Source organism: Heterodontus francisci, chromosome 1, assembly GCF_036365525.1.
Source record: "Heterodontus francisci isolate sHetFra1 chromosome 1, sHetFra1.hap1, whole genome shotgun sequence".
Taxonomy (NCBI): Eukaryota; Metazoa; Chordata; class Chondrichthyes; order Heterodontiformes; family Heterodontidae; genus Heterodontus; species Heterodontus francisci.
Genome location: NC_090371.1, coordinates 24,070,759 through 24,085,783, shown reverse-complemented (window position 1 = coordinate 24,085,783; position 15,025 = coordinate 24,070,759). Strand labels below are relative to the sequence as shown.

The window sequence follows — 15,025 nt, the reverse complement described above, 5'->3', positions numbered from 1 at the left end:
CTTAGTGATGGTGTACATATGTGGTTGGAAGCTTATCTCGGGGTCAGATATGAAACCAAGGTTGAAAACAGACTGGCTCATTCTCAGACTGTTACCAGGGAGAGGGATGGGTTCAGTAGCTGGGGAATGGTGTTTAGAGCAGGGACTGAAAACAATAGCTTCAGGCTCCAGATATTTAATTGGAGGAAATTTCTACTCATTCAGTATTGGAAGTCTGATAATTTAGTAACAGTGAGAAGTTGAAAGAGGTGATGGTGAGGTAGAACTGAGTGTCATCAGCATAGATTAAACACTAACGCTGTGCTTTTGAATGATGTTGCCGAGGGGGCCAAGGATAGGTCCTTGGGGGACAGCAGAGGTGATGGTGCAGGAGCTGGAAGAGAAGCCATTGCAGGTGATTTTCTGACTAGATAGATAAGAATGGGACCAGGTGAGAGCAGTCCCACCCAGCTGGACAGCAATGGAGAGGCGTTGGAGGAGTATGGTGTGGTCAATGGTGTCAAAGGCTGCAGACAGATGGAGAAGGATGAAGAGGGAAAGTTTACCTTTGTCACCATCACATAGGATGTCATTTGTGACTTTTTGAGCTGTTTTGGTACTGCGGCCAGGACAGAAACCTGATTGGAGGGATTCACACATGAAGTTCCGGGAAAGATGGGAATGGATTTGGGAAGCAACTACATGTTCAAGGACTTTGGAGAGGAATGGGAGGTTGAAGATGGGACAGTCATTACAAAGACAGTGGGGTCAAGGTTTTTTCTTTGAGGACTGGGGTGATGACGGCAGAATTAAAGGAAAGAGTGCAGCACCTGAAGAAAGCGAGCCGTTAACAATATCGGCTAACATGGGGACTAGGAGGGGAAGTTGGGTGATCAGTTTAGTGCGAATAGGATTGAGGGAGCAGGAGGTTGGTCTCATAGGCAAAATGAGCTTGGAGAGGATGGAGAGAAAGATAGTAGCTCAGGGCTAGGCAGGGGCAGCCTTGGAGGAAGTTTGGCCCGATGGGATGGGAAGGGCAGAGGCAGCAGATCAGATGGTCTTGTTCTTAGTGACAAAAATCCATGAGCTCCTCATGCTTAGTGTTGGAAGTGAGGGTGGTGGAGATGGGGGAGGGGTTTAAGAAAACTGTTTGCGGTAGAGAAAAGAAACCAAGGGTTATCTTTGTATTTCAGGATGATCCTGGAATAGTGAGCAGTTTTAGTGGGTGAGAGCAAGACCTGATGATGTTTTATGTGATCCAGCCAGATCTGGTGGTGGATGGCGAAACCAGTTGTCCGCCATATCCTTTTAAGTCTGCGTTCTTTGGACTTAAGGGAGCGGAGATGAGGGTTGTCTTGGGGAAAGGCCAAGGTGAGAGAGTAATGATATTGGTGACTAGGGCATCAAAGGTGGCTTATGTATGGCAATGTCTTAAGAATTGAGAAACATTCTGTGGATGTGGGGTCCACAGGACTGTGAAATAACATTCCAACATGCTGTTCTGGTCATATATTCAAGGCTGAGTTAGGCAGATTTTTGACCTTTAACGGAGTCAAGGATATGGGGGTACTGGCAGGAAAGTGGAGTTGAGGCCACAATCAGATCAGCCATGATCATATTGAATGGCAGAGCAGGCTTGAGGGGCCGAATGGCATACTCATGCTCCTATTTATTTTGTTCTTACATCCTTGAAGCTCAGGGTTAACTGTTTCCAGGGTCCCATTATTCTGGTGCCACCTCCTGCAAATTCCTAAGAATGGTCCTGAAACATTGGCGTCAATTGGGACTGTAACCCGTTGCAAAAAGTTTTATTGCCCTCTGCCGCTGTGTGGGTCAGGAAAAGATCTTTCAGGATGATTTTTTTTTTTGCAGCGGAAATTGCTGGAAGTGCGAACTGAGCATATAGAACATAGAACATAGAACATACAGCACAGAACAGGCCCTTCGGCCCACAATGTTGTGCCGATCCTTTGTCCTCTGTCAAGGACAATTTAATCTATACCCCATCATTCTCCTTTATCCATATACCTATCCAAAAGCCTTTTGAAAGTCCCTAAAGTTTCTGACTCAACAACTTCCCCGGGCAAGGCATTCCATGCCTCGACCACTCTCTGGGTAAAGAACCTTCCCCTGACATCCCCCTTATATCTCCCACCCTTCACCTTAAATTTATGACCCCTTGTAACGCTTTGCTCCACCCGGGGAAAAAGTTTCTGACTGTCTACCCTATCTATTCCCCTGATCATCTTATAAACCTCTATCATGTCACCCCTCATCCTTCTCCTTTCTAATGAGAAGAGGCCTAGAATGTTCAGCCTTTCCTCGTAAGACTTATTCTCCATTCCAGGCAACATCCTGGTAAATCTCCTCTGCACCCTCTCCAAGGCTTCCACATCCTTCCTAAAATGAGGCGACCAGAACTGCACACAGTACTCCAAATGAGGCCTTACCAAGGTCCTGTACAGCTGCATCATCACCTCACGGCTCTTAAATTCAATCCCTCTGCTAATGAACGCTAACACCCCATATGCCTTCTTCACAGCCCTATCCACTTGAGTTGCAACTTTCAATGATCTATGCACATAGACCCCAAGGTCTCTCTGCTCCTCCACATGCCCAAGAACCCTACCGTTAACCCAGTATTTTGCATTCATGTTTGTCCTTCCAAAATGAACGACCTCACACTTTTCAGGGTTAAACTCCATCTGCCACTTTTCAGCCCAGCACTGCAACCTATCCAAGTCCCTTTGCAGACGACAATAGCCCTCCTCGGTATCCACAACTCCACCAACCTTTGTATCATCTGCAAATTTACTGACCCACCCTTCGACTTCCTCATCCAAGTCGTTAATAAAAATCACAAACAGGAGAGGACCCAGAACTGATCCCTGCGGCACGCCACTGGTAACTGGGCTCCAGGCTGAGTATTTACCATCTAAGACCACTCTCTGCCTTCTATCAGTTAGCCAATTCTTAATCCAACTGGCCACATTCCCCACTATCCCATGCCTCCTGACTTTCTCCATAAGTCTACCATGGGGGACCTTATCAAATGCCTTACTAAAATCCATGTACACCACATCCACTGGTTTACCCTCATCCACTTGCTTGGTCACCTGCTCAAAGAATTCAATCAGGCTTGTGAGGCAAGACCTACCCCTCACAAAACCGTGCTGACTGTCCCGAATCAAGCAGTGTCTTTCCAGATGCTCAGAAATCCTATCCCTCAGCACCTTTTCCATCAACTTGCCTACCACCGAAGTAAGACTAACTGGCCTGTAATTCCCAGGGTTGTTCCTATTCCCTTTCTTGAACAGGGGCACAACATTTGCCACCCTCCAATCACCTGGTACCACCCCCGTCAGCAGAGAAGCATGGTGCATCTGGAACCCTGGTGAAAGATGGGATCCACGATACCCAATGAGAGTTGGGGATTGAAAAATAAAGGGATGATTTGAGAAGGAATTAGTCAATTAGCTACTGAAAGATTGGATTAAGAGAGAGGAAATAAAAAGCCAGAAAGGAAAAGTCAGAATAAGATCAAAAGGTTTAAAATTTAAGAGAACCTTCTAGGAACAGTTTACTGGCTGCAGGAATAAGACTGCTCAGTTTTAATTGTTCCCTTTTTGGGCCAGAGAGGTTGTGTGGCATTGTAAAAACAGAAACCTCTTCATTAAAAGGGTGATTAAATGCTAGCTTTCACTTTCTGCAGTGAGTTTAATCAGATTTAACAGTACATGTGCAGCAATTTCTTAACTCGTGGGGTGGTTGAGTTCCCGTTTTCCTGAGACTAACAGCGGTGCGGCACAAATCGGCCAGCAATTTGTGGCAATTCACAGCACATCTCTTCCTATCCACAAATTACTGGGCTATTTACACACTAATGACAGTCTGCACATTAAACGCACCGTTATTGTCCCAGCTAATTCTGGGCTAATGTTGCTATGGAGACAGGATCATAAAATAGGAAACCTTAATCAGGTAGCCAAACAATCGAGACATTATTCACGGTATTACTGATGACTAAAATGAATTATAACAAATAAAAAAGGAAAAATTATAAATCTGAAACAAAAGTAGAAAATGTTGGAAATCATATCTGTTAGCATCTGAAGCAAAATAAGTTAATCATGACTTTGTTTTTACCATAAGATGCTGGCTGTTTTATGTTTCCAACATTTTCTCATTTTTAAAAAAACATTTTCGCAACAATGCATGTTTCAAAAAAAAATCTTGCTTGCTACAGATTTTTGATTAAATTTGAAGTGTTTTGTCACATAGCAAATGCTTTTTTTAAAGAAAAAAATTCTCTTGTATCCCCACTTCATTTTCTCTCCATTGGTGTTCATGCCTTCAACTGTCTAAGCCCTAAGCTATGAACTTCATTCCTGAAACCACTCTACTTCTCTATTATCCTTTTTTACGATGCTCCTTAAGGCCAGCTTCTTCGATTGAAGTTTTTGATTATCCGTCCTAATATATCTTGGTGTCAAATTTTTGTCCGCTTTTTAAACTTCTGGTTTTTCACTACATGTTAAGGTGCCATACTGCCTCTCCCTTTCATATGCGCAGCTGCACAACTAAAAACACATTCACTGCAACCCGATGAAGAGGGTGCAATCCCTTTCCCTTTTGTGCTTTTGTCGAGCTGTTCCTGAAATCTTAACCCATTGTTTTCCCCATCAGATGCTGATCAAATGCTGGTTTCTGTGGTGCCAGCATTATTTTAGTTATTATGGAGTATCAAGGCTAAAGATCTGACCTAACTCTCTCTCTCTCTCGAGACTGGTTTTGAATGTGCTGGTGTTGACTTGCATGAAAGCGTCTGTCTTGAACTTTGCCCTTTTGCTTTTACCACAGGTATAATTGGTAGCAATAAATCCATCAGGAAGTATATCACCACCATCTTGTTTCTGTACTGCATCTGTTTGCTGCCAACGATCGCTTTTGGTTCTTTGAATGATGAGAACACCAGAGGATCGATTGGTAAGATATTACATCATCTTTCAGTAGGTTCGTTCAACCTCCCTTCGTGCCCAACTGGAGTTGTATTATCGGAACAGGAACGTGAGACCAGGAATAGGTCATTTAGCTCCTTGAGCCTGTTTTGCCATTCAATGAAATAATGGCTGATCTAGGACCTCATTCCATATGTTCACCTTTGCCCCATATCTCAGTACAAAAGTCCATCAACAGTTTTAATATTAACAATTGATTTAACATCAATTGTCGTTTGCAGAAGACCGTTAGAAACTTCTACACACAAAGGGTGGTAGAAGTGTGTTATAATGTTTCTCTGAAAGTTTGGCTCTAAATTTTAGACTCTGCAACTTGGGATTCCCCAACTGGCAGAAATAGTTTCTCCCAATGTACTCTGTTCCCCATAATATCTTGTAAATTTGGATCAAATCACCACTTAACCTTCTAATTTCTAAGGAATACAACCCTAGTTTGTAAAATATCTGTGTAATTTAACCCTTAGAGTCCAGGTATAGTTCTACAAGGCCAATATATCCTTCCTAACGTTTGCCCAGAACTGTTCTCAATATTTCAGGTGTGGTCTAACCAGGGCTTTCAGCCCCTTTGTATTCTATTCTAAAGACCAACATTCCATTAGTGTTTTTGGTTATTTTCTGTATCTGTTCATCACCATTTTTATGTGTTCCTGGAGCCCCCAATCATTATTCAGAAACTCCAGTTAAAACACACAGTTCCAATGGGACAGAGCTGCTGCGAAAGATATGCAAGACTGTGAGCAGAGATTTTTGATGCCAAGCCTGCAGGTTTTATGAGCAAGTTAATAATTAGGTGGAGTTCCAGAGCATTAAAGTCCTGGGAGTGATGTAGTTAGAGCAGCAGAAGGTGGTGCGATCGGATAATTTTTGCAAGACTTCGCTTGTATGGAGCTTCACAGGATGTGTAATTGGTATCCGATGTTGGTGCTTCCACTTAATTGCACGCTGCGTTTCTCAATGAAGACATACACTGTACCAACGTGAGCCTCATTCCAACTCCTCTCCGTTCACATAATGCTGCTGTACGACTGGTCTTCAGTCAGCCTTTACTAGTTAACTTGTGTATTTTGCAGATTCTAGTATCTGTTGCAACACTGGATTTACTCTCTGCTTACACCATTGTTTTGTTTGCTGTTTCATTGGTCCATCCCCCCTGTTGCTCGGAGCTTGACCTTTTCGCATTGTGTGCCTTTTATTTACTGCTTTGTCCTCCACGGCTGTCGTGCTTTCAGCTGCAATTTCTGATAACAAAGGTGTTGGGGATGGGAATTCCTTTCAGTATTTCTTTGGTGCTCCTTGATTTGACAGGGTTAGGTCACTTCATGAGAGCACAGGAAGGGCAGATGCAACCAAACCATAAGTGAGGGAGATGGGCAATTAGGCTGCCAATGTGGTGTATTGGAAAGTGGATGAATCATTCCTGTGTATTCCCTCACAGAGGAAAGTGGAACTGCTGATTCTGTTCCCTTCCAAACCAAGCTTCCATGAGCAGCAGATATATTTAAAAACAATTCTCTGGGTGCCAGTGTCATCTAACAATAAATATTTGCCTTGTCTATTCTCCGTTGCCCTTGAGAAGGTGGTGGTGAGCCACCGCTGCAGTCCTTGTAGTGAAGGTAATCACAGTGCTTTTAGGGAAGGAGGATCAGGATTTTATCCCAGTGATAATGAAGTGACGATTATAGTTCCAAGCTTCTAAATGATCTCGGGATGTGGCAGCAGATAGAAATTCAAATCTGTGCACTGGTCTAGTTAGACTTTATTGCCTTCGAGGGACAGGTCATGTTAAAACAAAATTCTTAAATTGGAAATTTAGGATATCGTAAATGAAAGCAGATGATGATTCAGATTGATATGCAAGTAAAACAGGATCAGGCCATTTCCTGCAATGTAATGCCAGAGAATAGTAGTGAGGACGCATTCTGTTTTTTTTTTTAATGTCTATTTCATAGAAATTTACAGCACGGAAGGGGGCCATTCGGCCCATCGTGTCTGCGCCAGCTGACGAGGAGGCATCCAGCCTAATTCCACTTTTTGGTGCTTGGTCAGTGGTCTTGTAGGTTACTGCACTTCAATTGTATGTCCATGTACTTGAGAGTTTCTGCCTCTATCACCCATTCAGGCAGTGAGTTCCAGATCCCCAGCACCCTTTGGCTCAAAAGAATTCCTCTCAAATCCCCCTACCCTAATTCAATGCCCTCTGGTTATGGTCCCCTTAACCAAGGGGATTAAGATCTTCCTATCCACTCTATCTAGACCCCCCCCCCCCCATAATTTTATACACTTCAATTAGGTCTTCTCCCAGCCTCCTCTGTTCCAAGGAAAAGAACCTTGGGAGAAAGGTGACATAGTGGTAATGTCACTAGACCAGTAACCCAGAGCCCCAGGCTTATCTTCTGGGGGCATGGGTTTGAATCCCACCACGGCAGATGGTGGAATTTGAATTCAATTAATAAATCTGAAATTAAAAGCTAGTCTAGTGATGACCATGAAACCATTTTGTTGTTAAAAACCCATCTGGTTCACTAATGTCCTTTTTCAGGAAGGAAATATGCTGTCCTTACTTGGTCTGGCCTACATGTGACTCCAGACCCACTGCAATGTGGTTGACTCTTAAATGCCCTCTGAAATTGTCTAGTGAGCCACTCCATTCTAGGACAATTAGGGATGGGCAATAAATGCTAGCCTATCCAGTGACGCCCGCATCCCACAAATGAATAAAAAAAAAACGTAGCCTATGCAATCTTTCATCATAACAAAAACACTCCAGTCCAAGCAACATCCTCGTAAATCTCCTCTTTATCCTCTCTAGTGCAATCCCATCTTTCCTATAGTGTGGTGACCAGAACTGCATGTAGTACTTCAGCTGTGGCCTAACTAGTGTTTTATACTGTTGCAGCACAACCTCCCTACTCATATTAGCCTTGGCTAATAAAGGCAAGCATCCCATTTGCTGCCTTGATCATCTTTATCTACCTGTCCAGCCACCTTTAGGGATCTGTGGACAGTCACTCCAAGGTCCCTCTGTTCTCTATACTTTTCAGTATCTGACCATTTATTGTGTATTCTCTTTCCTTGTTTGCCTTCCCCAAATGCATTATCTTACAATTCTCTGGATTGAACTCCATTTGGCACTGTTCTGCCCACCTGACTAGCACATTGATATCTTCCTGCAGTCTACAGAATTTCTTCTTCATCAGCCAAAGACTTGCAGCTTGATAGGTAAATTGGCCATTATAAATTGCCCCTAGTATAGGTAGGTGGTAGGGGAATTGAGGGAAGGTGGGGATGTGGTAGGAATATGGGATTAATGTAAGATTAGAATAAATGGGTGGTTGATGGTCAGCACAGACTCTGTGGGCCGAAGGGCCTGTTTCAGTACTGTATCTGTACTGTAAATAAAAAATCATTAACCACACGGCCAATTTTTGTATCATCTGCAAACTTCATAATCACATCCACTGCATTCAAGCCCAAATCATTGATTTATACCACAAGGGACCCAGTACTGAGCCCTGTGGAACCCTACTGGAAACAGCCTTTCAGTCACAAACACCATCAACCATTACTCTTTGCTTCCTGCCTCTGAGCCAATTTTGGATCCAACTTGCCACTTTGCCTTGGATCCCATGGGCTTTTACTTTCGTGACCATTCTGCCATATGGGACCTTATCAAAACCCTTGATAAAATCCATATAAACTACATTAAATGCACTACCCTCATTGACCCTCCTTGTTACCACCTCAAAAAATACAGTTGTGTTAGTCAGACACAACCTGCCCTTAACAAATCCATGCTGTCTTTGATTAATCCGTGTCTTTCAAAATGAATCATGTCCCTCAGAATTTTTTCTCATAACTTTTTTTTTCCATTTTTGAGGTTTGGCTGACCGGCCTGTCATTATTTGATCTATCCCTTCCTCCCTTTTTTTAAACAATGGTGCAATGTTAGTGGAATTTAGTAGTCATTTATTGATATTAGTGCTGAGAGTCATAATGCATCTGGGAGTGTGGAAAGATTGTTCTCGTATTGAGAATGTTGAAAGAAGAGTGGAAGGTTGTCTGATCCATTTCTGTCTGTCTACATGTCCTTTACTTCATTCCTTCTTGGCCTTCGGTTATAATTGTTTTGTGTCTTAGGGAGGCCTTTCCAAGCCAAAAGATGTGATAATAATGGTTTGTGCATTTGCTGATCTTGGTTGGCTGAGGATTACTGTGTTTTGGGGGTTGGAAATGGAAGCTCCCTACTCCAATCCCTGTCTGAGTAGGTAAGTTAGTAAATTGCCCATGATGCTGCCCACAGTCAAGTGTTGAATTCTGAATCCAAACCTGCGTTAGCGGATGCAGGGATAATAGGATTCTAGCAGGGGGAAGAGGGTGCTGGGAGGCAGAATAGAAGAGGGTAAAGAGAGGAGAGGAGTGGTAAAATGTCAGGGGGAATGGTATAGAGAAGGGAGGGGAAGGCTAGCAAACTCTGCAGTGTTGGGCTCTCAGCAGAGGAAGGGTCCACAGTTCATGCAGTGTGAAGGGTTTCTGTAGTAATCTTTGGTAAGGAAGAGGTAGTTGGTTGCTTGGTTGGTACTTAACTGCTTAAAGTTCCAAAGCTCATCTTCCACTTTTAGCACTAAAGACCCTTGGATCCCCCCCTGACTTGTTGTCTTTCATTCCTTCAACTCTAGAGTTTCTCATGTTCAGTTATTCATTTTGCTTCAACTGTGTCTTTTGTGTTTCCATTTGCAGTCTCCAGTTTTTACTTTACTACTCCTGTGTGTGCCTAGTTTTTTATTACTTTAATTATTTTTTAATATAATGTCTTGCATTGATTATATAAAGCATGGATGCCATGCATGTCCCACAGACTGACTATAAAGAAATATGAGGCTTATATGTTGTCAGGGACTCATTGATTATCTAGTCATTACTGTAGATCAAAAAAAATTCATTCAGATATTGTGGGAGTCACTGGCAAGGTACTCCTAATTGCCTTTGAGAAGGTGGCGGTGAGCTGCATTCTTAAATACAACTGAATGGCTTGCTAGGCCATTTCAGCAGCTGGTTGAGATCACATTGCTGGTAACGATAGTGGATTTCCTTCCCTAGAGGACATCCGTGAACCAGATGGACTTTTTGTGACAATCTTGCAGTTTCATGGTCTCAGTAATGGTAACTAGCTTTTTATTCCAGATTTACTGAATTGATTGAATTTAAATTCAGCTGTCATGGAGAGATTTGAATTCATCTCTCTGGATAATTAGTCCATGCCTCTGGTTTGTTAGTCCACTAACATAACAACTCTGCCATCATTCCCAATAAGGAGGTTAATGAAAAACAAAGGAATGTAATTCTCTTCATTGTCCTCTTGTTCTTTTATAGAAGGCTAATAAAGTACGAGCTCTTGTTTGTAAACAGAAAGCCAGCTGACGTTGAAAGCTATATTCAATGTCTATTTATAAATGCCTGCTCTAACCTCAGTTGTTTTGCAGATGTGCAGAAAACCATTCTTGCCCAGTGCATTGGAGGAGTGGCCTATGCAGTCTTTGCTGGTCAGCCAATGGGTATAGTTTTAACAACTGCTCCCCTGGCCTTGTATATCCATGGTATGTTGTATCTTCTCATTGATCAGTCCAATATATTCTTGTTAAATCTTTTTTAAAAAATAACTTATCATGCTGATTACTGTGGGAGAGCTTCACAGGCAGTTTGCTCCCAGCAAATACTGCAGATGCTGGAAATCTGAAATACAAACAAGAAATGCTGGAACCACTCCGCAGGTCTGGCAGCATCTGTGGAGAGAGATGCAGAGTTAACATTTCTCACTGAGCCGAAACGTTAACTCTGCTTCTCTTTTCACAGATGCTGCCAGACCTGCTGAGTGGTTCCAGCATTTCTTGTTTTTATTATAAAACATAAGGCGATTTGGGTTAGATGAAGTAGGGTGGGAGGAGGTGCTTGTGGAGCATAAACATTGGCATAGACCAGTTGGGCTGACTGGCTTGTTTGTGCTGTAAATTCTGTGAAATTCTGTATAAGGCTGGTAATTTGCTGTGCGGCATGTTTGGTGCACAGTGTGTTTAGAATGCCACTGATGTCTACTGCATTGCGTGTGAATGGCTATTTCAGAAAAATTCAGTTGTGCCAATAACACTGCATTTGGTGTCTGCAGCCCTGGATATTTCTCCTTATTTACCTAGGAGCATCCTCTTAATTACAATAATGGTTGCATTTAAGGTGGGATTAGTTTGATCAGGCTGTATACTTTAGCTGGGCTACCTTAGTACCCCATGGGAAGAGGAGGGGTAGAAAAGACCTTGGCACAAATGTGGTCCCTTTAACAGATGTCCAAAGTAGGTCTAGTGTGTGGATGAGACGAAAACAAGACGTCTGTTCGTTCACCTCCAGTGTTTCAGGCTTTGCCCGCGTATCTTATTCCAAATCTTCCGCGAGACTTCAAAGTCTGTGTACACCACAGAATGGAGTTTTCCTGCTTCAGCTGAGTTCCATAAATAATAGGATAAATAATAGAACCCACCTCTCGGGCACAGGCTGTAGATCAGAGGTTATTTGACCCTTCAAGGCATCTCCTCCCATTTCATCCACTTGATTATTTGGGCTCTGTTCCACTCATTAAATTTCCTGCTGAAATGGTGATTGACCAAAAGGCCAAATTACATAACTATAGAATTATGAATAAACTTTGCCTGGATACCAATTCCTTGGTACCAGCAAGAAAGGAAATAGGAATGTTCTGTAGAATATTTGGTCATCGCTATACATACTTAACCCCAGACACTTCAACCCAGATTTTTATTGATTCTTTTCCTGCCCCTGTTTGCTGAGAGATTGAGAGAGAGAAAACACATCGTGCAACGCATCAGTCCCTTGTGTAGAAACTGGTAAACCTAGGTTTTGACAAAGGACCATGATTTACAAAAACGTGATTTTAGTGTCTTTTAATGTAGAAAATGGCACGGGGCTTTTCACAGATGAGTAAGGAAGAAAGATTCTGAGCCGAAGGAGGGGTTAGGTTGAGTGACCAAAAGCTTGGATGAAGAGGTAGATATTAAACAGAGGCTTAAAGGAGAGGGAGATGATGAGCATAGATGTTTATGGAGGAGATTCCAGCCAGTGAGGTCTAGGTGGCAGAAGACACAGCCGCCAATGCTGGTGTGAAGAGAAGGGTTACACACAAGAACAAGCGACAAAGGGGTAGTTCAAGACGGGAGCACAGGAGGCTGGAGAAGGTTATGTAGATCAGGAGGGGTGTGACTGTGGAAGATTTTTAACTTCAATGTGAAGAATTTTATATTTGAGGTATTGGAGGGCAGAGCCGGCATGGCTTGGTCAGGCTCAAGTGTGATGGGCAAGAAAGACTTGGTGCAGGATAGGGTGTAGAAGCAGAAAGCCCTTTTTAAAACGTAGCAACACTTGCTTACTGAAGTGACTTAATTCCCTGAGTTTTGCAAAGTAAATACATTTTTTGGTAAGTTTAATGGGGGCTTGTCTTTTAACCCTCCCAAAATGATTTAATTTAATGTATATTTGCATCTGCGATTAAATAATTTGCTTCCACTGTTTGAATAAATAATTATAGGGAAGTATTAATTTTGAAAGTACTGCATTTTAACAAAAAATGCTTTAAGTAATATAAGATCAAACTTAATATTACTTCTGAATGGACTAAGAGTGCTTTTTGTTTGAACTCATTCAATCCCTGAACGCACTCCAACTTCTGGCATAAAATACAATTGACTTGATCCCAGGAGTCCACAATTAATGTTTTAAAAGTTATGACAGGTTCTAAAACGTACGAAGTGCGTTGCCCCTATTTCCCTATAGAGTTGCCATGCTACGTTTAATGTTTTATAACTCTTGGAGTTTGTATTTTTATAATCATCAAAGAATGGCAGGAGGAGGCAACCTTATCAACCCATCTGCTCCTGCCTCTCTCGCCGCTGCCTTCTGTTCTGTTGGTGACAAATATCCTTTTCCCTTTGCAGTAATCCAGGGTATCTGCGATGACTACAATCTGAATTTCTTTGCTTTCTACGCCTGCGTTGGCTTGTGGAATTGTTTCTTTTGTCTCGTCTATGGTGTCATGAATTTTAGTTTATTAAAGAAGTTTTTCAAAAGGTAAGCTGCAATGAATTAGTTGCTGTCAATTATTAACTTCATTGTGGCCACCTTGATTATTCTCCTTCCTTCTCTGAAGCTGAAGCTTAGCACTGGGACATTGTTCTACAGGGTCCCAGGAACCCCCTGGAGGGCTTCACTTTTTTGTTCTCCAGCTGTGGGTCACTGAGGTGAAGCCAGCAATTATTGCCCCTTCGTAGTTGACCAGAGCAGCTAGCGATGGGATTTCTCCTTGAACTACTGTAGGTTTGTGTGGCTACGATAGTGTTGGGTAGGAAATTCTAGAATATTGACCCAGTGACATTAAAGGAGCACTGATATACATTCAAGATGGGAAGCTTTATGACTTGGAGATGGTGTTCCCAGAAATTCCTATAGTTATTCCTTGTGTAGTGAGTGTTAGCGGGCTAGCCATCAGTTTGAGTGGCTGACGGGCATTGCAAAGGGATCTGATCCTGTCCTAATCTCACAAGCTGGTAGCAGCAAAAGTAACCATGAATCTTTTGGATTGTTATTTAAAAACCCAACTGGGGAAGGAAACATGCTGTCATTACCCAGCCTGGCCTGTAGAGGACTTCAGACCCTCGCAAACATGGTTGACTCTGAAATGCCCTCTGAAGTGACCAAGGAAGCCCACTACATGGCAGTGGTTCAACAAGCAGGTCCTCCATCAGATTCTCAAGTGCAGCTAGAGATGGACGATAAATGCTGACCCTTGTCAGCAATGCCCACATCCTAAAAATGAACAATTGATTAAAGTATTGAGTGGTGACGAGCAACTAATGGATTTAACAATCCCTATTGCTGAAAGGCAACAAATCAGATGTCAAACATGCCCTGGGGTTTCAACCAGTGTTGACTGCTCTGAGATAATAAACAATCTAGCCATTCTTCATTGCATTTTCTACCTTGCAAATCTAAATGCATGTTACATATTAAAACAATCCTCCCTTTGACTCTCTCTTCAAAGGACATCTCAAGGTTGGACTGATGCAAGAATTTATGTTACAATGTCAACGGGAAAAGATAATTGACTAATGCTGACTCTTGTAGCTGATTTTGTTCAATTTTAACATTTAGTTCGGTTGTCAAAATGAATGTTTCTTCTTCTCTCAACAAGGGCTGTTATCATAGAATATTGCAGCAGAAAAGAATCCCATAGCCTGCAATTTTTTTCTTTTCATGTATTTATCCAATTCTCTCTTGAAAGATATTCTTGAATCTGCTTCCACCACCATTTCAGACACTGATTTCCAGATCATCCATAACCTGCTCGTTTTTTAAAAACAAAATTCTCCGCATCTCCCCTCCTGATTTTTGCCAATTGTCTTAGATCTCTGTCCTCTGATGACTGACCCAGCCACCAGTAGAAGCCATTTCTCCTTATTTACTCTATCAAAACCCTTCATAATTTTGAACACCTCTATCAGATCCCGTTAACCTTCTCTGCTCTAAGGAGAATAATCTCAGGTTCTTTAGTCTCTCCCTGTAACTGAAGTGCCTCATCCCTGATAAATCTCCTTTATACCTTCCCTAGGGCCTTGACATTTCCTAAAATTTGGTGCCCAGAATTGATCATATTACTCAACTTGGGCCTAACCTTTATTTTTATAAAGGTGTAGAATAGCTTCTAGTCTTTTGTACTCTATGCCTCTGTTTATAATGGCAAGGATCCCATATACCTTTTTAACAGCCATCTCAAATTGCCCTGCCATCTCTGGTCCTACACCTCCTTTTTAAAATTGTATCATTAGTTCATATTATGCCTCTTCATTCTTCCTCCTAAAATAGATTATTTCAGACTTCTCTACCTTCACACTTAAATTTTATCTGCCGTGTCTCTGTCCATTTCACCCATCTGTCTGTCCTGCTAAAGTCTGCTGTTATCCTCACTATTTCCA

At 42.2% G+C, this 15,025-nt stretch overlaps 1 protein-coding gene across 8 annotated transcripts in view; it reads left to right on the top strand.

Annotated features, from left to right (window-relative positions):
- The window catches only part of slc4a11 (solute carrier family 4 member 11), a 268,474-nt gene that overhangs the window by 211,471 nt on the left and 41,978 nt on the right, over window positions 1–15,025 (top strand). For all 8 annotated transcript variants that reach the window (XM_068028726.1, XM_068028720.1, XM_068028725.1 and 5 more), the window contains 3 exons: window positions 4,840–4,965; window positions 10,478–10,591; window positions 12,992–13,124. In XM_068028726.1, coding sequence (XP_067884827.1) covers window positions 4,840–4,965; window positions 10,478–10,591; window positions 12,992–13,124 — 373 coding nt within the window. The remainder of the gene's footprint in view (window positions 1–4,839; window positions 4,966–10,477; window positions 10,592–12,991; window positions 13,125–15,025) is intronic.